Source organism: Chelonoidis abingdonii, chromosome 4, assembly GCF_003597395.2.
Source record: "Chelonoidis abingdonii isolate Lonesome George chromosome 4, CheloAbing_2.0, whole genome shotgun sequence".
NCBI classification, from domain to species: Eukaryota; Metazoa; Chordata; order Testudines; family Testudinidae; genus Chelonoidis; species Chelonoidis abingdonii.
The window spans coordinates 90,738,228-90,765,952 of record NC_133772.1 but is presented as its reverse complement, the minus strand read 5'-3'; the positions used below and the strand labels follow the sequence as shown (position 1 = coordinate 90,765,952).

Below are 27,725 nucleotides of genomic sequence, written 5' to 3'. Positions count from 1 at the left end.
CCGTAACTTCTTACCACTTCATCTTGGGAGAAATCAGAAAGTATGCACTACGGTACCAGACATTTCCACTTTGCCTGTGCTCTTCAGAAGAAGAGTAATTGCTGCTTCAAAACTGTTAGTGAATTTGAGGACGTTGGTAAAGGATTTAACACCAGCTGTGCTCAACAGTGAAGGCAAGGTAGTGCTGTCAAACTGGTTTTGTGTACTGATGAGCAAGAGCATAGATCCATTTTTTCTCTTGTGCGAATTGTGTAAAATAAAATAAAATAATCTGACACATCTGACTACTCTTGGGGAGATAATTTAATCACTTCCTTGCTGTTCATCACAGTGACTACATGAAAGAATATGGCAGCATCCTCTGAAGTTCCAGTCAAAAACTGGTACTTCCGAGTGATTGTGCTTAACACATGGGGCAGTGCTGAAGGTGTATTTTATTTCCTCCCCATACCAGATACAGCTATTTTACTGTAGGCTTATACACACCATGCTACTGGGGAAGAATTGAGGCCACTTAAATGCCATACTTATTTCAGCTGGCATTGTAAACTGCCAGCTGCTTGCCAGCTGAAAGTGAAGAACGAACTTATACGAAGTAACTTGTACAGTATCTGCTATAATAGCAGGGACTAGTCTTCAGTGTAACTTTCTTTGCTCTAGATGATGATTTTTAGTTAGAATTATTAATCAGACTAAGCTTGGTCTCAAGTGTAGAGGACTTTGAAGTATGGATAGTGTCCAGGAAAATGGCATGAACTTAGTCCTCACAGTCTGTTCTTCTGCACATCTTTTTTATGGTTTAGGTTGCTGAAATAACTGGTGTTGTAGAAACTGCAAAGGTTTACCAGCTTGGGGGTACCAGGACAAATAAAGGACTACAGTTACGGTAAGGTGACAGAGTAATTTTATCAATTGGTGCATTGCCTTCTTATGGGGTGTAATGTTTTCTGTGTGGTATGGAGATGAGAGCCATAAAGCAGATTTTTTTTTTTCTACCATCACAACATGCTTGTCAGAACACTCTTCCCCCTTAAATAGGGAGATAGTAAATAGGTCACAAAATGTCCACCTCGGTCCCTTGTGGTCTGAGAAATTCAGCTGGAGATTGCCAGAGCAGATGTCTGTGTATTCCTGCTGTGCGATGTCAGCCATCTGTATTTTTTTCTTCTCTTTACCTCCACAAGGGTAATGGGGAAATATATCCTCTATGGCAGAGGCAGAACAAGGACCAGCGCACAGTGCTGCTTAAATACTAGATGGTGGATAGATGGACATAATATGAAATCTCTCTCTCTCTCTCATATATGTATGGACCCCGATAAAGACTGTGAGGCATTCAGCATGGTAATGCACTGATCCTCACAACATCCTAGTGAGATAGGAAAATGAGACACCTGCTTTCTTAATTCTCCCAAATGTTTGGAGAACGCATTTGGTGCAGGTCTGCAATAACTTGATAAGTTCTCTGAAAGAGCCTTATTAATCATTCACACCTCTGATGGCTGGTAATAGCCTTTGCTGCCTAGTTTAAGGAGATAATCATTGCTCTAAGGGCATGTTCATCAGGGCAGCTAGCTTCCCCAGACAGTGAGGATTCCCTGGTAATCTGAGAGCCGTGTGAGATGCTCATCAGAAGTAGAAAGCTGACTGGCTGGTGGTGAGAACTTCTGATACTGTTTAGAAGCTAGATAGAGGTTGTCTTCTTCACTTAGCGTTAAGGACATTCTAATTTAGTCGTCGTCTTCGAATAGGGTCCCTCTGGGTGCTCCACTGTAGGTGCGCTTGTGTCTTGCCCAGCTGATCACAGAAAGATCCTGCTCTGAGGTACAGGGTGTATTGCTACACTGTAGAAAATCGGTTGCACATTGTACTTTACCTTCAGAAGTGGACCATGTTTTAAGTTTGGTGTAACTCCAGACAGATTTCCCTGACATTGGCTATTCTCCCAGTGGTCTTAGATGATATACTGACTCTCAAGAAATCAGGATTATCTCTTAGTTCACTCAGAGTTAACCTAGTTGCCATAGCAGCTTTCCATCAACAAATAGAGGGATACTCAGTGCTCTCACGCCCAACCACAAATTAATTCCTCAAGGGTACAGTAAACCTTTTTCCCCAACCCAGACATCCTACCCCAACATGAGACCTAAACTTAGTGCTAAAGAGCCTGGCTAGGCAGTCTTCTGAACCCATGGCTACTTTTGCTCACATACCAGTCTATGAAGACAGCCTTCCTGTTGGCGATCACCTCAGTGAGAAGAATAGGGGAAACAGCGGTACTGATGGCACACACCCCTTATACAATATTTTTTCAGGACAAGCTTAGTCTTACGCTACACCTGAGTTCATCCCCCAGATGACCATCTTTTCACATAAACCAACTCATTTACCTCCTGACCTTTTACCCTAAGCCTCACCATGATAACAGGGAGGCTATACTGCACACAATAGACATTAGAAGAGCCCTGGCCTTTTACCTGAACAGGCTGAAGGCCTTTAGGAGATCTCCTAAGCTTTTCCTTTCCATTGCACAAAGGTTTAAAGGTGCAGCGATATCATCCTAGAGCCTCTCCAAATGGAACTTGAACTGTATCGAACACTATCAGGTTCATAATGTAGTACCTCCATCCGGAATCCACGCACAATCCACGAAATTGGGTTCCTCCTCTGTCGCCTTCCTCAGGCATGTCCCTATCCCTCAAATCTGCAGGGCAGCAACCTCTGCGTCTGAGCATACTTTCGCAAAACACTATGCAATTTCCAGGTGCTGTGCTTCTGATGCTGTCTTTGCTTCCGCAGCATTGTCATTCATAACAGACTAGATGCTGAAGCCTCAGCCTCCCATTAGGGATACTGCACTGGAGTCACGTGGCGTGGAGGACCCATAGAGACCCTACTCAAAGAAGAGGAGGAAGTTACTCGCCTTGTGCAGTAATGATGATTCTTTGAGATGTGTGTCCCTGTGGATGCTCCTAGTCATTGCATTTCTGGATGGAGACCCATGTCTCTTCCCTTTGTGATCAGGGTATTTGCAGGTTGCACAGTTCCCTACTTTCCCTGTTTATTTGCTAGCCAAGACAGTCTGCTGAAACGGACATGTTTTGCTCTCTCTTCAGAGATGGATGAAGAGTATAATTGCTATAGATATGTTACCGCACAGTGCTTTCTAAGCAACCCTACTTTATACTTTACAGAGAAAATCTCCATGCACACTAATAAGCTTACCGGGAACCCCAGTCCTCACATGGATTCTGGCAGCATAAATCCTTTAACCGTCCACTCTAGGGGAGTCTTTGTGTTTAACAGTTCACCACAGCTCCAGCTCAGAAAAAGCACCCAGTCCTATGGGGCCTTAATAGACTGAGTTCTTCCAGCCCTCCCCAGAGGATTGGGACCTTCCATGGATCAGAGGTCCTGTCCATTGGCTGGATCAGGAAGACAGCCCTGAGTCCGTCTAAACCCAGGTTATTTATCAGAAAGTATTTTCTTTGTCTGTTGGTCACTGGACAATCCAGTTTGAACTAGAATATATATCTCTTAGGGGAAGCGGAAGGGGGGAAGGAGAAGGATGGTCTGGCTTCCAAGGCTGATGATGGAGGAAGTTCATTTAGCATCCCTCCTGCTGCTAGAGAAGATGCATACAATGCCACAACACACAGTTGCATTTTTAATATAGTTTACCCCAAGAGTATTAACCCTATTTCAGTGAGGTTTAACTTTATTGAATTAAATTTATCTTAATTCTATTAGGCTTGTTCACAACATCACAGGATATTGTCAGTCTGTCTCACTAATTTCCCAAGGTAAAGTCACTTAAATAGTTCAGGGCAGGGAGAAACCAACACACATTGACCAAATGCCACCTCCCCTCTTAATAAGGTTACAGAACAGGAATCATAACGAACAATTCACCATGGCCTTGCTTCAGAGCTCCCAAACAAGTCGACAAACCCAAGTCTGAGAATCAGGTTAGGCTTTTCTCCTGGTGCCTGAGAGAAACCACCACCCACTGCAGCCTGCGTGGCTTTTCCTCCCCTCAGCTTCTTGTGTGTAGGCTATCTGGCAGTATGCTGCTTCTCCTCCCCCAATACAGTCTTTCATATGCAGAATGGAACAGAACTGACTCACCAAAGTGTGTGCAGGAATTTTGGGATGGAGGTAGACATGTAGTGAACAAAATGAGAGTAGCCTAAATAGTCACTCAACTGGCTAGAGTGCATTGAACCTTTGTCTTTCTTTGTAGCCCCAAGTCATTGCTTTGTATCCAGCAGATGGGCACGTTATTGTATTGGTTGGCATATGAGTTTTCCTGGTAACTTTTTTTCTCTGTTGCAGGCATGGCAGTGACCAACGTGTGTTTCGTCTGGAGTTTGTTTCAAATCAGGAATTTACTGAAAGTGAGTTCATGAAGTGGAAGGAAGCGGTGAGTTTGCCCAAATTTTTCCTCTTTGCAGCAGCTCTCTGCCAGAGATACTCTGAGTGGGGAATGATCTTTACTCTTTCTGTTTTTGTATCTAGATGTTCTCTGCTGGTATGCAGTTGCCTACACTAGATGAGATAAACAAGAAGGAAGTGTCCATCAAAGAAGCCCTCAACTACAAATTTAATGACCAAGACATTGAGGAGGTAAATGAATTGACTGTACTTTGAGATGTGGCCCTGTAAGTAGTGTCTCCTAGAATGACACTAGGGCAGTGCTCAAAAGGAGCAGGAATTCACAAGAGCAGAGCTCTGGCGCTTGTGAAGTCAGACGTGCTTGATTTCACTGTGGTGGGGCCAGGGCTGGCTCTAGTTTTTTTGCCACCCCAAGCCAAAAACCAAAAATAACCCAAACCAGGACGAGGACGGACTGCTGAAGCAAAAAACGCCGTACCTGGAATTGTGCTGCCCCAAGCATGTGCTTGGTTTACTGGTACCTAAAGCTGGCCCTGGGTGGTGCTGAATGGGAAAGGTACAAGTAACAAAATTAAGTGGAATAAATGACAGAGATGGAAAGAATAGTATGGGGTCTAATTAGGCCTGATTTTTCAATACCCACTCCTATTTTATTATATTCTCAGTGTTCTGTGCCCAATCTCTGGCTTGTGCTGCAGCCTTGCGAAGAGTTCCTTTGCTTTGTTTCTCTTCTGAGCAGAGTAGAATAGTGCAGAGTCCTAAGTAGTTATTGGCATCGTATTAAAGTTTTCTATTATCAATTCTTCAGCTCTTTACTAGCTCAGGATTTACTAAGTGTAATTTGGTGTCATTAGTCTGTTATAGGCCATATATACAGTGAAAGTTGTAACTTGTTAGTTTGTGTTTTGGTAGAGTAATGAACGCAAAGGTCAGATACAGCTGAAAAAAAAAGTTCTGTAGAAGTAAATATTGTCGTATGTTTAATGGGACCGGTTGGCCTGTCACTTGTAGCTCCTCCAGGTATTATAAAATGAATATATTGTTATTACTTCTCTCTTCTGTTCTGCTCATGTGAAAGATTGTGAAAGAGAAAGAGAGGTTCCGAAAAGCCCCTCCCAACTATGCCATGAAGAAAACTCAGCTACTAAAGGAGAAGGTAAGAGATGATACTCGCCTACTTAGTGCAAAGCTCTCTTGATTGAAGAATCCAAGCTTATTTGGATGCTAATTATAACCAAAGCACCACATACTCTGCAGCAACTTGACTTAAGTTCTACAGCAAATAGAATGCAGAGAACTGCAGGGTTCCAGAACATCTGGAGCCCAGTCAGAATCATTAAATTCCTCCTCCCTTGGAGGGCACTTGCCACCTGCTGATGAGGTACAACAGCCAGCAGCTGTCTCAGCTTCCTTTCTTGTCCTCAGGGTGAGACGCTCCTAGTTGGTGGCTGTAGAAGTTCACTTTCTTTCCTCGTTATTGCTACTATATACTCTTCGGAGAATTTGAGAATTGCTTGCTTATATTGGTTTTTACAGCCTGCTGTTCAAATTCCTATTGAAAGAAATAGATGGCTGAGCTATTTACTGGCTGTTGTGGTTTCTATCCATGTCAAAGTCTCATGTGAAGAGACTTGAATATTCAGAGCCTTGAGTGGCTTACTTGGTCATGTGCATAGCACAGGCCTAAAAGTCAAACAGTTTAAAATACCCTTTGAAGAATAAAAATTGCCTTAGCTTCTCACACCAAGGAAAAATCTACACTTGGTTTTCTCATTAAGTTGATACACCTCTACCTTGATATAACGCTGTCTTTGGAAGCCAAAAAATCTTACCGCGTTATAGGTGAAACCGCGTTATATTGAACTTGTTTTGATCCGCCGAAGTGCACAGCCCCCCAGAGCACTGCTTTACTGCATTATATCTGAATTTGTGTTATATCGGGTCGCATTATATCGAGGTAGAAGTGTACTAGAAAATACAAACCCAAGAAAACAAGGGATTTAGCATCCTGTTAACTTTGCTCTTGCACACTTTGGACTGATTTAACTTTATAGATAAGCCATCATTTACTGAAATCCACTTATGCGGAGTTGTGGGTTATGGGATGGTATATGTTCAGTTTTAGTGAGACAAGGTGGGTGAGGCAATATCTTTTATAGGACCAACTTCTGTTGGTGAGAGAGAAGCTTTTGAGTTTTGACTTGCTGAAAGAATGTCTAATCGCTGCCACCAGGTGGCACGCTAGACAAAGATTGTATTGTATATCTCATTGAAGGAGGCTGATTTAAGCTCCCATTGCATTAACTAAACTAAAATTCACAATTGCAATAATAATCAGTCTTTTCCTGTACCGAGCAAGGGAAAGATGAGTTTTAATCAAACTATAGCAGTCTTCTGTATAGGAACGAAAAATGAGATCCTCTTATTCTAGTGGTAGAAGTAAGAACGCCACTGAAGTAAAACAGGCTAGATGACTCTAGGTCTATCCCTAATATCTATGACTGGCCCTGTGGTGGAGAATTATGCCTAACAAATTACTGGTTGGTTGAAGGCTATGGCAGAGGACTTGGGGGACCAGGACAAAGCAAAACAGATTCAAGATCAGCTTAATGAACTGGAAGAAAGAGCAGAGGCCCTGGACCGCCAGCGGACAAAGAACATTTCTGCAATCAGGTAGGTACCTGAAGTTGGCATTGTCCCTTCAAAGCACATCAATAAAAAGGCAACAGAAGAGAGAAACCAATTAAAAAAAAAATTTAGTGCTACTTGCACTTCTGGCACTTCTTTCCTGTACATGTACTTATGACCTGAATACCTTGGTTGCTAATTATGCTACTTATTCACTTGCTGTTTTTCTCCCTCTGATCATATGCACCAGAATCAGTTTCCTGTTGTCAAAAATGAAATCTTTCTTCCCAACCATCTCAAATAAAGGGTGTTGTGCCAGAAAATGATTGCCAGTGACAGCAATCATTTAAGTAAAATGACTATTGAAAAAAGAGCATAAAGGAAAAAATTAGAAAGGCCAAGGCACAAAATGAGATTAAACTAGCCAGGGACGGACATAAAGGATTACTTAGCCCTGGTAAGGCCTCAACTGGATTACTTTGTCCAGTTCTGGGCACCACACTTTAGGAAAGATGTGGACAAATTGGAGAAAATACAGAGGAGAGTAACAAAAATGATGAAATGTCTGGTAAATATGACCTACGAGGAAAAATTAAACAAATCCAGTGTTTTCAATCTGGAGAAGATTGAGGGGGGAGAAAACAGTCTTCAAATACATATAAGGTTGTTATAAAGAGGAGGGGATTGTTCTCCATATCTGCCGAAGACAGGACAAGAAGCAATGGGCTTAAATTGCAGCAAGTGAGCTTTAGGTTAGACATTAGGAAAAACTTCGTAACTGCAATGGTAGTTAAGCACTGGAACAAATTATCTACGGAGGTTGTGGAATCTCCTTTGGAGGTTTTAAAGAACAGGTTAGACAAATACCTGTCAGAGATGGTCTTCTAGATCAGGGGTTCTCAACCTGTTCTTTCTGAGGCTCCCACAACATGCTATAAAAACTCTATGGCTCACCTGTGCCACAATGACTTTTTTTCAGCATATAAAAGTCACAGCTGCCATTAGGGGGTAGCAAGCAAGGCAATTTACTGGGGCCCCACCCCACAGGGGGTACTACAAAGCTAAGTTGCTCAGGCTTCAGATTCAGCCCCTGATGGTGGGGCATGGGGGCCCCAGTTGCAGTCCCATGCGGCAGGGCTTTGGGTTTCTGCCCTGGGCTGTAGAAAGTCTAATGCCAGACATGCTTGGCAGACCCCCTGAAACCTGCTTGCAGCACCCCAGGGGGCCTTGGGCCCCTAGTTGAGAACCGCTGTTCTAGATAATACATAGCTCTGCCTCAGTGATGGGGACTTGACTAGATGTCCTATTAAGGTCCCTTCCAGTCTTGGGTTTCTATGATTTTCTGCTTTTGGGTAGTGTGCATTACATAACACTGTTGTCGTACTCTGTCTCCTCTCCTCTCCCCTCCTCTCTGCCACCCTTCTTTTTTATAGTTACATCAACCAGAGGAATCGAGAATGGAACATTGTGGAGTCTGAGAAGGCTCTAGTGGTAAGGAATGTTGAAGCAATACTTGGGCTAGCAGAAAAAAAGAAATTTGTAGGGGAGTGGCGGGTAGCTGATTACATGGTGAGGTTTACCACATTTTATTTTATCCTACAAGATGTTCTTTAAAAACAAAACAAAACTCAAAGTGGTATTATAAAGAAATTACTTGCCCCTCCCGTGACCAGCCCCATTCTCAACTGGTTTCCATGATGGTTGTAATATTGGCATACCAGGCATTGCATGAGTCAGAAATCAGACTTAAGGAGGTATAGTAATGGAGGGAAATACGGCTCTGCCCTGTAGCGCTTTTCATTCAAGGGACTTTAACAAACACTAAGTCTCATAACATCCGTGAGAGGTATGTAAGTAGTCTCTCCACTTTGTCTTTCAGGGAGTAGAGTGATTGGAATTTAAAATTTGCGGATATGACCTAGTAGAGGTTATTGGTGGTGCTTGCTGTCCTTCTAACCTTGATGCTGCAGATGGCTATGGTGTCTGTGTGGGGGTTGACAAAGGCAAGACAGATGAAAATAGTGAGCTATATAAGATTGTTCATTGCTTCTTCTGCAGGCTGAAAGTCACAATATGAAAAACCAGCAAATGGACCCTTTTACTAGGCGGCAGTGCAAGCCCACGATAGTGTCCAATGTAAGTATAACACTGAAGTCAGTCCAAGGCAAGTGGAGGATGGTAGGGAGCAGTGCAGACTGTCCGTGTGTGGAATAGAAAGGAAAAGAATAAATATACTTAGTGGCACAGTCAGGAAGGGCTATTGGGAACAGTTGTCCAGATACAATGGTGATACATACTCAGGCCAGGATCGGTACATCCACCACAAGGAAAAGGTGTTACAGCCCATTATTCTTGGTGAAGCGTATTGGAGATGTAGTGATCCAGGCATGGGCATGGAGGAGCAGGGAGATGATGGTGCTTTGGAACTCACTAATAAATTCTTATAGGACAGCTCTGGGACAACAACCTGCTCTGTGCTGGTATAGCTGCAGAGTCTCACTGTGGAACATAATATATGTTTTAACACTTAAAATATTCAGTTGAGTGCATAGTTTCCTAAAACATCTGAGGGGGAAGAGAGGGACTGTGGACTGGAAAGCAGTGACTCTGAAAGGATTTAGGGGTCATAGTGACCAAGCAGCTCAACATGGTGCAATGCTGTGGCAAAAAAGGGCTATGTGATCCTTGTGTAAATGGGAGTAGGTGTAGGGAGGGGTTTTTTACCTCTTTAGCACATTGGAATGCTGCATACAGTTTTGGAGTCCACAGTTTCAAAAGGATGTTGAAAAGTTGGCAAAGGTGCAGAGAAGAGTCACACAAATTACTGGAGGACTGGAGAAGATACCTTACAGGAAGAGACTTAAACTTATCAAAAAAGATTGAGGTGACTTGATTGAAAAGGTACTTGTGTCCACTGTATGGGGAGAAAATACCCCATACTAAAGGGCTCTTTAATGTAGAGAAGAAAGGCATAACAAGATCCAATAGCTGGAAGCTGAAGCCAGAAAAATTCAAGTTGGAAATTAGGCACAGAGTTTTGGGGGTATTTTTAGCAGTAAGAGTCATTAATCATTGGAACAAACCACCAAGGGAAGCGGTGGATTCTCCCTCTCCTGATGTCTTCAGATCAAGACTAGATACTTTCCTGGAAGTTATGCTTTCACCAAGCACAAATTATTGGGCTCAATACAGGGGTAACTGATATATCTATATCAGTTACCCCGTCAGACAAAATGATCTAATTGCCCATTCGGGCCTTAAGCTCTTTGAATCTGAACATTTAGAGTTTTAATGTCAGGGCAGATCTTGCGTGGGTATCACCAAGGAAATACAGTTGCTCACTGTCTCTCTTGCTCATAGTCCAGGGATCCTGCTGTCCAAGCTGCCATCCTCGCCCAACTAAATGCAAAATATGGATCTGGTGCTTTACCGGATGCTCCAAAGGACATGGGCAAGGCAAGTACTGCATCCCTCCTCTGCTGTGTTCCTCCATCTTTTTATTTAGAATCCTGCAGTTTAATTTTAAGGTACCATTACTATTTATTTGTATTATCATAGTGCCTTGGAGTCATGGCTATAGAGAAGTGTTGTATTAATTGAGATGGAATGAATGGGCCCAAAGAATTAAAGATGTTAACGTGACCCTGTTACTGTCCAGTATTAAACAGTGTTACACAAAGTTTGGGGTACAGAGACCTTAGCCTGCTTAGTACCATGGCGCAAACACCATGAAATGTCTTTTAACCTTTTATTACAAATACAGAATGGGGTGGAGGGGGGAGAAAGCATTTGAAATGTAAACTATTAATTAAGGTTTTCATGTTAACTTTCTTTGTACCCTTTTGCTGGAGAGCATTTTCAGAAAGAAACCTCTCCACACCCTGTAACTGGCAGGGTATTACGTGACATAAAGGTGGAAATAGTTGTCCTTTTGGAAGAAAGAAAAGAAGTTAGTTGAGCTGCTTTTATTTACCTTTTGGTTACAGCAGTGTGTATTTCACAACAGTCTTAGCCAGCTAAGCCAGGCTTTTATTAGACAGAAGGAAAAAGCAGAGGGATAGAAAAGAGAAGAAAATGAAGTGGGGGAGGGAAAGGATCCACAAAGGGACAGGGAAGACTGTCTTGTACCCCAGGTAGTGGTGAGGATTCAGGTGGAGATGGTAATGTCATTTGGATCCCTTTTGCATTCCCTCCCAGCCCCCAGTCTGGTTAGGACATATTTTCAGGATTAGGATGGTTTCACGGTAGATCGCAAGGTCTGAGAGATGGTGAGAATGGCAGTCCCAATGGTGAAGCTCGCTCTTTCCCGTTCGCCAGTCTTTTAGCCAGCATCCATATTAGTCTTTCAATTGTTTTCCCCCAAAGTCTTTTAAAGACCCCCAAAAGGGAGTGATGGGGCAATACCCTATCCCTTCATTATTTTGTTCACCGATTAGGCCTAATTTTCTACATACCTATTTTGGTTAATTGATTTCCAGTTCCCTACTTCTCTTGTTTACCTGTCATGATCTTAACACTGGCCTGGGGTTATATCAGCAGGCCTTTTAGGTTGGACTAATTCAGTCTGTCTCCATTTTGGAACGCTTTTTATCAGTGGTGTTATAGGTTATCATGACATTTTTGTGAATTTTCACTCACTTTTTACAATTAAGCTCATAATTAAGATAAATGTGTAGCCTCTCTTACAACAGAAGGACCAGACTGAACATGATGGTAGCTAATAACTTTCTCATCTCTGGCTTTGACTCTACTTTGTCAGATTTGTGCTGCTGCTACTGCTGAAACTTTGTTTAAATTTCAGGGTCAGGGGAAGGACAAAGACGTGAATTCGAAATCAGCTAGTGACCTCTCAGAGGACCTGTTCAAAGTGCATGACTTTGATGTGAAGATTGATCTTCAGGTTCCCAGCTCAGGTGGGTGTCTCTTATGTATGTGCAGGGAGGTGATTTTCTAGTTTTGCTAGATTACAGAAGTATATGGACCAGGGCTGCCAGTTTTAGTTGAGTATCAGAAGGGTAGCCGTGTTAGTCTGGATCTGTAAAAGCAGCAAAGAATCCTGTGGCACCTTATAGACTAACAGAGGTTTTGGAGCATGAGCTTTCGTGGGTGAATACCCACTTCGTCGGATGCATGTAGTGGAAATTTCCAGGGGCAGGTATATATATATGTAAGCAAGAAGCAAGCTAGAGATAAGGAGGATAGTTCAATCAGGGAGGATGAGGCTGCATCTGACGAAGTGGGTATTCACCCACGAAAGCTCATGCTCCAAAACCTCTGTTAGTCTATAAGGTGCCACAGGATTCTTTGCTGCTTTTACACATCTCCACTACTAGAACAGGGCCTCATCCTGCCTGATTGAACTAACCTCGTTATCTCTAGCTTGCTTCTTGCTTGCATGCATATATATATATACACACACCCGCCCCTGGAAATTTCCACTACATGCATCTGACGAAGTGGGCATTCACCCACGAAAGCTCATGCTCCAAAACGTCTGTTAGTCTGTGAGGTGCCACAGGATTCTTTGCAGTTTTAGTTGAGAGTCAACTGCTGTCTTGATCAGCAGCGGACTTGGGAATGGAACTTACGGGCTTTGTACTGTAGTTCTGGCAAATACCTTTAAGAGAAGGTGCTGTACCATAGGAACATCTATGACTTTGCTTTGAGATGCATGTTGCTAGTAAAACTCTTGGGACACCAGGACAGTAGTCTAATGAGGGAAGGAGATAAGATGTTAATTGTAGCAGTGAACTACAATTCAACTACAATAGCTACCTCTCTACATAGTCTTTTTGATGGTGACATTTGTTTATGCAGTGCCAGCAATGGGCTTGAGACACATAGGAAGACAAGGCCTCTGTCCCAAAGAGCATGCAGTCTAAACAGACAACTTGATAAATGTAGGGAGTGGGTGGGGGTGTAACATAGTGTGAATAATGAAGATTTAACTTGCATCAGGTTGCTTGGAGTACTAGAGTTAGCAGGCCTCTCTGAAGAGGACCGTGGGGCTGATCCAATATGGAAGTTCCTATGTTCCCAAGTAGTAGTTTCAGGAGGGAAATGAAGGAGAACATTAAGTTGTGGCAGAACAGGCTAAGAAGGGCCTTGTAGGCATAAGAGTCAGTGTGGAAGCAGTCAGAAGGACAACAGTTGAAGGACACACAAGGCGGTAGTGGGAGTGAAGGGCTTTGGAGGAATGAAGTGAGCAAGGGAGGCAAATCCAAAGAGAAAAGCCAAAAGGTGAACAGCGCAGTGTATGCCATGGCAGGGAGCTTAAATCTAATGTAAGAGTGGGTAACGAGTTGGGATTTTGCAAAATTTGGCTTTTACTATTGAGTGAGAACCAGTATCGGGATCTGAGAGTGACTGTATGTGCTCAGAGCAGATAGATTCTTTGTGAAGTTGCATCTTGACATTAGTGTGTTGGATGGATTGAAGGAGAATGAGATGGGAGTCAGGGAGGCTGCACTATTCAGCATGAAAAAACCTGGCTTAGATAAAGCTTTTTATTATGCAAGTAAAGAAATGTTGCATAGAAAACTTGGCTGGTTTCACCCCCCTGTGAGGTCTGTCCTGTGCCTCTGCTATGCTCATGTAACAAATATCCTTCATTGTCAGAACCCTGCAATGCACCATGTGAGACAGCAACATTGATAACTTCAGAGTAGTTTCTTCCGGAGATGGAAACATTGGTGGCAGAGAGCAGGTTTAAGAGGTGCAAAGTCAAAACAGAACATGCTTGTCACATAATTGGAAATACCTTTAGTTCAACGTACTATTAATTTATGTTTAGCAGAGAAGCTAAACATACTTCCAAGGTGAAGTTATCACAAAGAAGCTTGGTTCATTTTGTGGCAGGGAAAGCTGAAATCTCTTCTCTCCTACCCTTACCACCAAGCAAAAGAACTTCCACTTCCATGTCTTCTAGTACTGACTTTCTGTTGTTTCCTCACAGAGTCTAAGACACTTGCCATCACCTCCAAAGCTCCACCAGCAAAAGATGGTGCCCCTCGGCGATCACTGAACCTGGAAGACTACAAGAAAAGGCGGGGGCTTATTTGAGCATACCCACTCCGCTGCTTCCAATCCTGCATGCTCCACGATGATGTCCCAACTTCTCTTCTTCCTCCCTTTTTCAGTTTCCCTTTTGGGTTGGAGCAGCAATGGAGCTGGGAAGAGACTCTTTAAAACTGCCAGTCATCTGTAACATAAACCATTTGACTATTTACTGTATAGACCTCCCTTCTTGCCCTTTCACAAATGTGGATCTGTGCTATTTGGGGTTCTCCCACTTCTTTTTTTTTTTTTTTTTTTTTTTTTTTTTTTTTTTATTGTTGATGCAGCTCGTTGGTCTACTCTAAGTGTTCAGTATTAGCCTCAAGTTGGGATTTCTGTAGGAATCTCTTTGGTGGTGGCAGCATCGGCACTCGGTGATCTCTCTTTACATACCACCACCAGGCACGGCGAGTAAACATTGGCACAAGACCTTTGTGGCTTGAAGGTCATCTGCACTTTCTTCCTTCTCTTCTTCCTCCTCCTAGCTCTGGAGAAGGGAAACTTCAAAAACTGGCTTAGGTTCAAAGTGTAAATTTTTGGGGGGAGGGTGTTATGTAACTTTTTTTCAGGTTTTTTTATCATTTTTTATGCTGCAGTACTATTTGTATCAGTCTGTCACATTTCTTTACGGCTGTTTTGAATTTCTACCAGCTGTATTTGAGCATCTGAAATTGAAAGAAAGAAACTCATTAAATGTGATTCTTAATAAACAGGCCTGGCTGATATACCTTCACGTTCCCCTTTTTACTCACACATACTTGTTGAGAGTCCCACAAACAACTCTTGTATGAGACTCGTCCTCTGTAGATTTGTAGTGTATCTTGAGTCTCTTGCTGTAGCTGAATGAAGTCTCTTGCTGTAGCTTCTGGGATGCCCCCTGGGCGCTCATCAGGCAGGCTCCTATATTTCTTCTACAAATCCAACTAATCATTCAATGTCCTATCTGTCTCATGTCACCTTGTCTTTACTGGGCTCCAACCTGTTTGTGGTTTTTGGTTTTTTTGCTTTGTGAGCAATTCTAAACTTGGCTTTAAAAAAGAAATCAGTTCATATTGTGTGGAAGGGGAAGGACAAGGTAGAAACTGTGCTGAAAATGTACGAGGGCAGTTCCTGATGCATATTTTCTATATATAACTGGTACAGGTGCAGTAAAACACTAGCACAAGGATTGTATGGCTTTATGGAATGTTTGACTAGAAACAAGATGACTGCTTGATAATCACTCAGGTGTAAAAATCCAGTGTAAATATAAGTGGCATTTAACAAAGAGCTTTTCAAAACAAATGCAACTGAATATACTGAATTAAGAACTAAATTAAAAAAAGCATTAGAGGTCTGACAGTTCAGAGGCCCTGACTGAGTTAAGCACCAAAGCATGAGGTTAAGCGCTGAACAAATAAGGATGCTCTTCTAAATTGAGGCTTGAAGGAATGGAAGATCCTGACACCTCCTCGTGGAGTGTCGTAGCATGATTTTTCTAAGAGCCTGTATAGTGGTGATATCTAAACCTGAGTCTGACTCTTGGTGACTTGCTTGTTGGATCCTTAATGAAACTTTAATCTAGCTCTTATTTTAATTTTCTTTTGTTAATTTTTTAACAGTAGTTTTAAAGAAATGTCATGTAATTGTGTGAAAATTGATATAATGAACTGTGTGTATAAAAAAAAAAAAAAAAAAAATTCCACCTTTGAAGCAGCTCATATTTGCTGTGTAAACAAATTGTGGACTTTTTAATAGCTTATTTACTAGGTAGTCCATAGCTTTGGAACTCCTTTATGGACTATTGTGTAAATATGTAATCATAGACTTTTTCCTTGATTCTGTCTGTAGCAACTTCTCTGGAGCTGTTGTGGGCTCTCATTTACGTATGTCCTTTTGACTTTAAAAACAAAAAAAAGTGGATTTATGGAATCTGCCATTATCGCTTCATAGGAGACACTGGATAGATGCTGCAAAACCAAAATGATATCAAATGCACAACTACAATGATGTTACAGATATGTAATAAAAAAAAACTTTATTTGCAGTAGACAGTTTCCCAGCTATCAAAATTTCTGAAGATTTACTAAAGAATAACTGCAAAATTGTGCAAGGCAAAACTTGAATTGCCTACAGCAATTACTAAAAACTGTTTTGGGTTATAATGTCTACACAGAAACTTTTTACTCCTAAATTCTTTTTACATGCTTTTCATCCCAGAGTAAATGTCTACAACTGAGTTACAAACTAAGTGGAATAATAAACACCGTGTTGAGACCTTGATAGTGTTGTAAATAGTACATCTGCTTTGTTTTCCCACATTAATTAATGGAGTTTATCAAATTAAAAAGACAGGTGCACACAGTGAATTTAGTGTGCAGAACTTGTAAAGTGGTTATGTCCTGAGCATCCCCTGTTATCAGCTACCACTTGCCACCTTCTGGAAGCCTCAGTGGTTTCTGCAGAAATACTGTCAAACAGAGGCAATAGCCAAGGAGTTACTATATGCAAACCACTCTCTGTGTTGAGAGTAATGCATCAAGGGACTCCGTTTCTTGACTAGTTACAGAACTAATTGTGTATGAAGATGTAATCATATTTTTGCTTTTTTTAAGTGCATGTAAAGGTGAGTGACACCTCCCACTCATTGGGAAGGGATGGGTTTATTTGTTTTTGTTTCATTGGTGTCCTAGCTGAGTTCATTACAAATGTACAGACTTCTATAAATAAACTTGGTTGGTTGGTTTAATAAGGTTGATCATGTTTAATCCCTGATATGAGACACTCCAATCTCCACATGCTTGGAACCTGTGTTTTTTTTCCCATGTTCCTATGCATTTTTGTCCATAACATGACTTGAAATGATTAAAAAACACCACCATTATAAAAAAAAAACTTATTGAAAAGTGCTGCTGTTATTAATGGGAAAAATGGACAATTGTTTTTGACACCAGTTCTTCCTTGGACTGTGGACTTGGGCTTGGTCCCTCTGGAAGCGATGTAGGTGATGGGGTTGTCTCCATTGTTGGTGAACCGCTCTCTGCTGGTGCACCTGGTGGTATTTCAGGCTCTGGCTGAGCCTCTTCGGTATGGTTGTCTGTTGCTTCTGCCAGTTTAGGCTCACTGGCGCCCTCAGGTGTTGGGGTTGAAGATGGGTTTGCAATTGCTGGTGCTGGTTGCTGTTCCAGTTCCGGGCCTGGGACTGGAGATACTGTGGTTGTTTCAGTCGTTGGCAGGGGATCCGGGTCCACTACCTCTGTCTGGGTCTCTGGTAACACAGATGGGTTCCCTGTGGACGGCTCAGGAACAGGAATGGGTCTGGAAGCTTGCCTGGTTGGCTGCGTGTAACCATTCCCACTCTCTTGGCCCGCTTCACCTGGTTGGCCAAGTCTTCCCCCAGTAGCATGGGGATGGAATAATTGTCATAGACTGCAAAAGTCCACATTCCTGACCAGCCTTTGTACTGGACAGGCAGTTCAGCTGTAGGCAAGTCTACAGCTTGTGACATGAAGGGGTAAATGGTCACTTTGGCCTTTGGGTTGATGAGTTTGGGATCCACGAAGGATTGGTGGATAGCTGACACTTGTGCCCCCGTGTCTCTCCACGCGGTAACCTTCTTTCCGCCCACTCTCAAATTTTCCCTTCGCTCCAAGGGGATTTGAGAGGTATCTGGGCCTGGGATCTTTGGTGTGATGGGTGGTGTAATGACTTGCACCCGGTTGGGGTTCTTTGGGCAGTTGGCCTTTATATGTCCCAGTTCATTACACTTAAAGCATCTTCCAGCTGACGGGTCACTGGGTCGAGGTGAGTTACTGGAGACTGGTGAGGTGGAAGATAGGGTGTCTGTGGCTTTCCTTGGGTTGTAGGTGGGGTCTTGGGTTGCCCTCGGTTGTAGGGTTTATTGTCGGTGTGCCCCCTGGGGTATTCATTCCCCTTGACAGTAGCTTTCTTGCTTTCTGCCACTTCCATCCATTTGGCTCCAATCTCCCCCGCCTCGGTGAGATTTTTGGGTTTTCCATCTTGTATGTACCGTGTTATGTCCTCAGGAACACCATCCAAGAACTGCTCCATTTGTATGAGGAGGTGCAGTTCGTCCAGGGATTTAACATTGGTTCCTGATATCCAGGCCTCATAATTCTTTCCAACGTAGTAGGCGTGTCTGGGAAATGACACATCTGGTTTCCACTTTTGGGTTCTGAAACGCCGACGGGCATGATCCGGGGTTATCCCCATTCTGAATCTGGCCTTGGTTGAAACAGTTTATAATCGTTCATTCTGTCCTTTGGCATTTCAGCCGCCACCTCTGCTAAGGGTCCACTGAGCTGTGACCTCAGCTCTACCATGTACTGGTCTTCAGAGATGCTGTACCCAATGGCAGCTCTTTCAAAATTTTCTAAGAAGGCCTCAGTGTCATCACCTGCCTTGTAGGTGGGAAATTTCTTGTGCTGTGGAACAGTATTGGCGAAGGGTTGTTAGGATTGGCTGGGTTCTGTTGCTTAGCCTGTTCTAACTCCAGTTCATGCTGCGATTCTCTGTTTTTCCCTCTCTTCACTTTCTTGTTGGTGTTTCTCTCCTCTTGGAGTTTTCTGTCTTCTGTGGGCTGCATCTTTGTTCTTGTTGTTTTCTTTTTTATGGTGGGCTGCCTCTTTTCTGCTTGTTCTCTTTGTAGGCTGCCATTTGATTTGTTCTTCTTTTTTTTACAGCTCCATCCTCTTTTTGTTTTTTTTTGTCGCCTGTGCTCTGCTTCTTTGATTTGTTTCTCTGCATCCTTGTTTTGCTCTTTCTTTGTTTCAGGGTTCCTGGTAGTCATGGTTCCTGTTTCTTGTGTTGGGGTGCCCTCTGGTGTTTATTGTCTGAACTGCTGGCTCTCTCTTGTGCTGTCCTGGGGTTTGCCTAGCAACAGTGCCTTTTTTTTTTCTCTAGCTAATCTTTTCACATGTAAATTAAACCAAAAAAAACCACTTTATTTGCATGTGTGTTTTGCTGCTGGGTACTTGACTCACAATTGGAGTTCTATTGTTTAACAAAAAGACCCTTTGTCAAACCTTAATGGTTCCTTGCTTAATATGCAAGCCAAACTGAGCAACTGAGAGAAACAGAAAAAAAAAAAAATTTCTCTCTGGCTCCTTTTAAAACCAAACCCTTTCTCTCTGCTTAAAAGCCCTAGCAGAGAAAAAAAAAATAATATTCCTACTGGCTTTTGGATTCTTATCTTTATCCCACCACTGCCACCATGTCATAGCTTTCCTTACTCCAATCTGAACCTTAGAGTTCAGAAAATGGATGCTAGCATGAAACCTCCAAGCTTAATTACCAGCTTAGATCTGATAGCGCTGCCACCAGCCAGGAATTCCAGTGTCTGGCTCACTCTGGTCCCCCCAAAACCTTCCCTGGGGGACCCCCACTTCCCTTCCTCCTCTTTACCTCCTCCCAGATCTTCCCGCCCTGGGTACACTAGGAGATTACCCTGCTTCAATTCCTTGAAACACAAACACCGAGAGATCAAGTCTCTCTCCCCCCTCACCCAGAGGCTATACAAATTCAAGCTTAGAACTCTAACACAAAGAGATTTCCCCCTCCCAGTCTTTCCCTGAGAGAGACTGTAATCCTGGCACAGAGATTTCTATCCTCTTGAGCCTCAACTAGAAAAGAAAATCCAACAAGTTTTAAAAAGAAAGCTTTATATAAAAAGAAAGAAAGAGACATAAAAATGGTCTTTGTATCAAGGTGACAATATACAGGGTCATTGGCTTAAAAGAAAACAAAATGAATAAACAGCCTTATCCAAAAAGAGATACAATTTAAAACATTCCAGCAAACTACACACATGTAAATACAAAAACAATATAAAAACTTATATTGTCTTATACATGTACTTACAACTGGGAAACAGAAGATTAGGAAGTCTGGAGATAGAGAGATCACTCTCAGAGCCGAGAGAGCAACAGAGCGGAGACAAAGAACCCACACCCAAAACTTCCCTCCCTTGAGATTTGAAAAATCTTGTTTCCTGATTGGTGCTCTGGTCAGGTGTTTGGTTCCCTTTGTTAACCCTTTACAGGTAAAAGAAACATTAACCCTTAGCTATCTGTTTATGACAAGCAGCTCTCTACTTCTGAATACAAGAAAATCAAGTGTGGGCTCTATGATGCTGTTGAGTGAAGTAGAGCTACTGGGAAGAATAGTTCACTATGATTTATACCTTTCTATTGTCCCTCACTGCATACCCAAACTTAGCTCTGTTCATTCCACAGAAACCTGAGCTGCTCTTCTCCCACCTCATTATTTGTCAGAAATGCTGAAACATGAAACTGAGATCAGAGAAGCTATTTAAAGAAATGGATCCCACATCACTTAAACTTCCTTCTGTTTTCTCTGGCTTGTCTCCTGGCTTGCCTGCATACACACAGGTCCTTGTCTGAAGAGAACTGTCACGAAACTGTGGCTTATATGGTGGACACTCTATTGTTTTGATAGCATGTTTTTTTTTCCTAACATTTTCTAAATTGGTCTAGAGACTTCTCGTCAAGGAATTTTTTCTGAAGAAAACAAATCTGCAGAAACTGACCCCATCTCACTAAATCCATTGGGAAAATTCAGTGTGTCTGGATCATCTGCTAAGTGTGCTTTTTATAATAGTTTATCTTGTCACTTTTAGGTAGGTATATACCTATTGGTCACTGTTGAACACTTTAAAATACATCTGTGCTTTTGTCTTCCTGCTGAATTTTAACTAAATGCACTTTTAAAATGCTATGTGGAATCTTGCAGGGTCACAGGACTTCTGGAAGTTTTCATCAAAGCAATATTTGGGCGGTGGGGGGGGATAGATAATATTTTTTTCTTAGTAGGTAAAAATGGAGGGTGCTGGTTCCCTGAGAAAAGAACTGGCAATAGAGAAGACAAACTAAGTATTCAATGAATAGCATGTGTAAAGTGGAAATAAGAGGGCTACAGTGTACAACAATGGATCACTGATCATACATGTCAAGAAATAGACCATACGTTTCCAAATCTTTTCTCTTTCTAAGCCAGTCTCCCCAAGGTATGCAAATTTATATGTCCACTCATATGTGAAAAGACATGCTGAGGCCTTCCTTCATGGATCCATTTCCAGTGGGGTCCCAGAGGCATTGACCGACACTTGAATATTTTCATCCGTGACCTGGACAAAAACACAAAATCACTGATAAAGTTCTCAGATGACCCAAAAATTGGAGGATCTGGTAAATAATGAACAGGACAGGTTACTGATTCAGAGTGACCTGGATTGCTTGGTAAATTGAGTACAAACAACCTATTTTAACATCACTAAATATAAATCCCTTCATCTAGGAACCAATAATGTAGGCCTGGGGATGGGGGTTGCTATCCTGGGAAGCTGTGATCTGAAAGATTTTAGGGATCTTGGTGGATAATCAGCTGAACACTAGCTCCCAGTGCGCCATCCAACATCTTGACAGATTAAAGAAGATGCAACAAAGTCCACAAGTGGTGTTTGGTATGGGAAAGAACTCAATGCACAAGCAGCAAACCTTCCAGTCGCTACAGGTCCACTTGCCAGATGGAGGTTGAAGCATACTCTGCTTCCTGGCTTGCCTGCAGGCCTCAGCCTGGGCTCTATGATGGCACTCCACAGTGATTGCACCAGCCTTAATCCAACTTTTTCAAACCGTGATTGTGAGCAGGATTTTTCTAGTGGGAAAGCTGAATTTCTTGAGACCTTGCTTGACCTTTGTTGCTGTATTGGCACTTTGGCCTTCCTATGCGTTGCAGGCAGTTCTTAAGAGCACAGCCTTTGGCCTGCATTCCATGGGTCCCAACCAGCAAAGCCTGCGAACATCCAGCATAGTCTGCATAGACTGTAGGCTGATTCTCTCAAGGATCTTGTCATTGGTGATCCATTGGTCCTAATTAACTCCAAGAATTTTTCTAAGACTGCGGAGATGGAAACAGTTCAATCTTTGCTCCTGCTTGGAGTATGTAACCCAGTTTTCACAATCCTAAAGGAGGGTACAAAGGATGCAAGCCTGATACATGGACACCTTTGTGTTCAGGATTAGCAACTTGTTGCTCCAAACGTGATGTAAGTTTGCCAAAAGTGACAGAAGCTTTGAGTCTAGCATCAAGTTCTCTATTGAGGTTAAGTGAGCTGGTAAGAATTGAACTGAGAAAGCAGAAGAGACTCGTGTTATCCAGAGCTTCATTGACATCAGTTTTAGGTGGAAAGGTGGTATCTTGTGACATAACTGTGTATTGATACTGATTACCATGCCAAACTTGATGCATGCATCAGAGAACATGTTCATCATGACCTGCAGTTCAACAGGTGAATTAGAGACAAATACAGCATCATCTGTGGAAAAATAGATCCTGAATAATGAGATGGGTGACATCCCTTCTGCTCTGGAACCATCTGATGTTAAACAAGCTGCTGTCCATCCTTGATTCAATTAGTATGCCAGATTGATCATTTCTAAAGGCTTACTTAAGAACAGAGAAGAAGATGCCAAAGCTGGTGGCTTTGATGTATATCAGTATCAATACTAAACTGTTTGATTGTCCTCATTCCCTTGTGGAACCCCTTGAATAGGGAGAGGATCTTTTGAGGACATCCAATTTTCAACAGAATCCTATAGATGCCGTTCCTGCTAACTATATTGAAGGTCTTTTGTAGATCAATGAATGCTATGTAGAGAGATGCCTGTTCACAGCTTTTTTTTTTCTTGCAACAAGTGCAATGTGAAGGACATATCAGTCATCGAGCGTCTAGCTCTGGACCCACTCGGGCTCTTGGTAGACTCTCTCAGCAAGGACTTAATCTTTTCAGCAAGACCCTTTTAAGCATCTTGCTGACCACACTGAGCAAATATCACTTGATAGCTGTTGCACTCTGCTCTGTCCCCTTTATTTTTATATAGAGTAATTATCTTTGCATTTTTCAGATCCTGGGTTATGTGGCTTCCTTCCCAACAGGTGCAGAAAAGTGCATAGTTGTCACTTTCAAACTTCCTGTCCTCTGCCTTTAGGAGCTGGAGAGGTATCTGATCTTTGTTTGCTGCTTTCCCAGGTGCAATCTCTTTGATAGCTTTCTCTACATCTTCAAGTGTTAGCGTCTGGTCCAGCTCCTGCATTGTAGGAAGATGGGGAATGGCAGCTAAGGCAATATCACGGATAATGGCATCCTTTGAATAGAGTTCTTTGTAATGTTCAGTCTGTTGGTCAAGTTGTTCTTGCCTGTAAGCCTTGTTAGCATCTCCCAGTGTGACGCTGTAGCCAAAAGAGCAAATGCGATCCTTGGATGCATAAATGGGAATCCCGAATAGGAGTTAAGACATTATTTTACTCTGTATTTGGCTCGGGTGTTACTGCTGTTGGAATACTGTGTCCAGTTCTGGTGCTCAAAATTCAAGGATGTTGATAAATTGGGGAGGGTTCAGTGAAGAGCCCTGAGATTGATTGAAGGATTAGAAAACATGCCTTGTAGATAGATTCAAGAAAATCTATGACTATTTTAGTTTAACAAAGAGAAGGTTAAGAGATGACTTGATCAGTCTAAAGTACCTATACAGAAAACAGATTTAATAAAGGGCTCTTCAGTCTAGCAGAGAAAAGTATATTGTGATCCAATGGCTGGAAGTTGAAGCTAGACAAAAACAGAGTGGAAATAAATGTAATTTTTTAAGTGAAAGTAATTAACCATTAGAACAATTTACCAAGGGTACTGGTAGATGCTCCATCACTGACAATTCTTAAATTGATAGGCTGTCCTGCTGGGCTCTCAACACTTGTGTCAAAGCTGTATCCTGGGAGGAGGTGCAGCATGGTGGATGGAAGACTAATGTGATAGTGTATGTAGAACTGGTCTCTTTTTCATGTAGATTCAGACAAGTGCTTTTATACTTTGTAGTAGGCTCCTCTGAGGGCAGGTCTACATTAGAAGCTCTAAATTGGTGCAGATGCACCGATGCAGCTGAGCCGCTTTAGCGCATCTGGTGAAGACAGTCTCTATGCTGACAGGAGAGGCGGAACCTATGTCGGCAGGAGAGAGTCTTTTGCTGAGGTACCATTGGTGTGGACAGCACTTAAGTGGCTGTAACTTGGGTTGCTTTTTGGGGGGGAGTATCTTTTTCACACCCCTGAGCAACGCAAGTTAGATAGGGCAGATATACACTACGGCTTAAATCTGAGATATAGGTACATAAAGTCCCAATGACACAGAATTGCTTTAGTGTCTTTAGCACTACATAGTCTCACGTCTGTAGAACTGGTAAAGATATCAGTAGCGTCAAATGCAAGATCCGCAAAGGTAATATGGCCTCCAGGGGATTCCAGATGCCTAGAGACAGGAAGCACATCTCGTGGTGATGACAGATTTCATTGTGCTTGCTGCTGTGTCAGCGGCATTCAACATGGCCTGCAGGGAGATTCTCTGTCAGTTAGCCCTCTGTCATCAGGGTCTTCCACTCTCTCTGCTGTCCCTGTGGCAGATTAGCCATGACAACAGCCTGTCCCAAAGGAGAAAAACCTACTTTGAGAGCAAGGCTTGGTGACTTGCCACCATCCTTTGGAGACTGGTGGAGAAGTACACCTTGTAGCTGAAAGTCCAGTATTTTCGTCTCTTTCTTGATGGGTTTTTCTTAGCAGCCTCTTGCTCCTTAGCCTTCCCCTGGGCCACCAATCAGCTGTTGGAAGAAATACTCAAATTCCTTTGCAGGGACCTAATATTTTCCTGTCTGCTTTCTTTGAGATTGGTAGGATGGAGGTGGGAGTATGCCAGGTCACTTTAGCAGGCTGAAGAAGACCCCTATTTATGGGCATTGCTATTCTGCCCAGTGTTGCAGCATGGATAATCACCAACAATTTGTTTGTGCTGAATAACTTTAGGAGGAATGTCCAGAGTCTGAGCAGTCCGCTTGAGGAGATCATGAAAAATGTTACTCATCCTGAGATGTTGAAGGTGGATTTATGGCCTTATGGGGAGAAGAGAAAGTGGCTTCTTGAGAAGTTGGTGGCTCCTGGACTAGAGCAGGTTGGTCATCCACACTGATGTACTGCTCCTGTATCTGCTAAGGTTGGGGAAGCAGAGCAGATGGAGGAGGTTGTAGCTGTCTCCTCAGAGAAGGGGATGTCAGTTAAGAAACTGTAGGAGTAGGTCTTCTGGCATAAGAGTTTTTATACTCCAGAGAGACCACTACTGCTCGATTTGGAAGCGAAACTGGAAGTGGGCACACAGGTACTAAGGGTATGTGTTATGGTCTGCCTGTCTTTTTAGACCTCTCTCATCTCCCTGCTTCTCTCCCATTGGGTCACCCATAGTGGAGATTGGGGCCTGGCGGAGGGAGATCCCCTGCCAGTGCATTCAGGAGTGGAGGACATCTAGGAGTAAGTTTCCTCCAGCTGAGGAGCAGTCCTGTCCAGGATATGGGGTCTGGACAGTATTTGATGGACTGAAGCCAAAGGAGAGAGCTGGTTAAGGATCACTTCTGTTCAATGATCTAGAAAAAGAGACTTGGGTATTGGACTGATTGATAGGTCTGCTGGTACTATAAATGGCTTTGTAGCTGAGATCTGGTACGGAGTAGGGATGGATGCTGAGGAAGTAATTGGTACCAGAGGCTAGGTAGTAGTGTCCATAGGTCTTGGTGCTGGAGTAGGCACTGGAACATTCTGTGCTGACACAGTGCAATCCTTCCAGTATGAAGAAGTTGTCACTGTCGAGTTACCCTTAGGTACTGAGATGCTAGGGAGAATGTTTAGACTGTGAGCTCTTGGAAAGGACACCAAAGGAGCTGTCTTACTCAGAGTTGGTAAGGGTGATCTGGGTCTGAAGTCCTGACCAGAGCAGTTCGTTCTTCCTTCCTTACTTTCTCCCTCCCTCCCTCTCATGGTACAGACATGGAAGCCTAGTGAGATCTATGCAAGGATACTGCATGAGAAGTGTAGGTAGTAGTGCAGGTAGCCAGTGCTGAGTGTCTTTCCTGGACTTCTTGGTGGCTGAGAGCTGAGGTTGTATGAATTTCTCCATCAAGAACAATTTCAGCCTCACCTTTGTGTCCTTTTCTAAAAGGACCTTTCAAGAAGTAGCATATGGAGCTGTGATCTGGAATGTGCCCCTCTGTCAAGGCCAAGATATGGATGGTCTGACCTAGTGGTCAAAACAGGAATTGGGAGCCAGGCTGTGTCAGATACTAGAGGGTCAGAGTCCAAGATAGCCCAGGGGGCAAACCAAGAGTCAGGAGGCAGGTGGGGTCAGGTTACGAGAAGATAAAAAGCAGGAGACAAACTTGAGAGCAGAACTATGACTCAATAACCAGAGTCAGACCACGCTGGAATACCAGGAAGTCAAGCCAGGGGAGCAGGAACAGGAAGCACAAGGCACACAGGCCAGAGCAAGGTGGAGTCCAGTTGCAGCGACAACTTCCTGTTCCTGTGCTAGATTTAAATAGGGGCTGTGGACCAATCAGAACCGCCAGCGTTCTGCCAATCTGCTCCCAGCACTGGGGTTGGCTGGCTGAGTTCAGCTCCTATTCTGACAACATTTAGCAGGTCCCTGGGTGGCAGGTTGGAACCTGCTAGTTCTAAAGTGCCCTGTGGATCGGGGTTTGAGATCCACAGTCCATGACAATGTCGTCCAGGCAGATGAGGCATCTGGAGTGTTCATGAATGGCCATGGTGGAATTAACGCTGGGAGCTTTGGAGTTCACCAAAATGAAAGCAATGTGCCAGAATGAAGAAAAGTAAATGAGGAAAGAATTCACAAAATGAATGGAAGCTCTTATGTTGCATGAAGCCACAGATGCTGCTGAAACTTTCTCACACCATGGGTGATAAGAAGGACCTGAGTGTTGAATGCAGCTGCCCCTTATGTCCTCAGCTACCATAGTTGCGAGAGGTTGGGGCTGCAGCTGTGACTACAACGAACACTGCTATTCAAAAGAGTCTGATCTCAGGCACATGGGCACCTAGCATCTGTGTGGACAACCTCTCGAAGTAACCGGTAATGTTTATACTCCCCCCCGCTCCCCCCCCCGCCCCAAAAGTTGTGAACAGTAATGTTAATAACTACCTAAAAATAACATTTTGGAATGAAATATGTTCTCTCAACCGTCCACTCTAGTGCTAAAGTACATAGTCCACCTTTTGTTTGAAAATTGCGTTATCTTCTCCATAAAAACATTCAAGCTTATTTTAGAAAAATGTTTGGTGGTTTGAGTGCTATAGCAGATTTATTCACTTTAGGTACTAACATTTGATATAATGCAACTATATTTTCCCCTGAGGAGTAAGTACAAGTTACGCAAAAACCTGTAGGAGAACACTTCAATCTCCCTGGACACACAATAGCAGATTTTAAGGTAGCCATCCTGCAGCAAAAAAAACTTCAGGACCAGACTTCAAAGAGAAACTGCTGAGCTTCAGTTCATCTGCAAATTTGATGACACCAGCTCAGGATTAAACAAAGACTGTGAATGGCTTGCCAACTACAAAAGCAGTTTCTCCTCCCTTGGAGTTCACACCTCAACTGCTAGAAGAGGGCCTCATCCTCCCTGACTGAACTAACCCTGTTATCTCTAGCCTGATTCTTGCGTGTGTGTGTGTATGTTTTATATATAGATATAAAAAAATTCCCCTCTCACCCCTATGGGTGGTATGTGTCTTCCTCA

At 43.0% G+C, this 27,725-nt stretch overlaps 2 protein-coding genes across 2 annotated transcripts in view; both read left to right on the top strand.

Annotated features, from left to right (window-relative positions):
* RTF1 (RTF1 homolog, Paf1/RNA polymerase II complex component) overlaps positions 1–16,810 on the top strand; it is a 41,803-nt gene extending 24,993 nt beyond the window's left edge. The window contains exons 9-18 of the mRNA XM_075065461.1: positions 804–886; positions 4,336–4,423; positions 4,519–4,626; positions 5,474–5,551; positions 6,947–7,068; positions 8,457–8,514; positions 9,082–9,159; positions 10,384–10,479; positions 11,825–11,936; positions 13,979–16,810. Coding sequence (XP_074921562.1) covers positions 804–886; positions 4,336–4,423; positions 4,519–4,626; positions 5,474–5,551; positions 6,947–7,068; positions 8,457–8,514; positions 9,082–9,159; positions 10,384–10,479; positions 11,825–11,936; positions 13,979–14,085 — 930 coding nt within the window. The 3' untranslated portion in view covers positions 14,086–16,810. The remainder of the gene's footprint in view (positions 1–803; positions 887–4,335; positions 4,424–4,518; positions 4,627–5,473; positions 5,552–6,946; positions 7,069–8,456; positions 8,515–9,081; positions 9,160–10,383; positions 10,480–11,824; positions 11,937–13,978) is intronic.
* Positions 1–27,725, top strand: part of CHP1 (calcineurin like EF-hand protein 1) — a 255,811-nt gene that overhangs the window by 184,699 nt on the left and 43,387 nt on the right. The window lies entirely within an intron of this gene.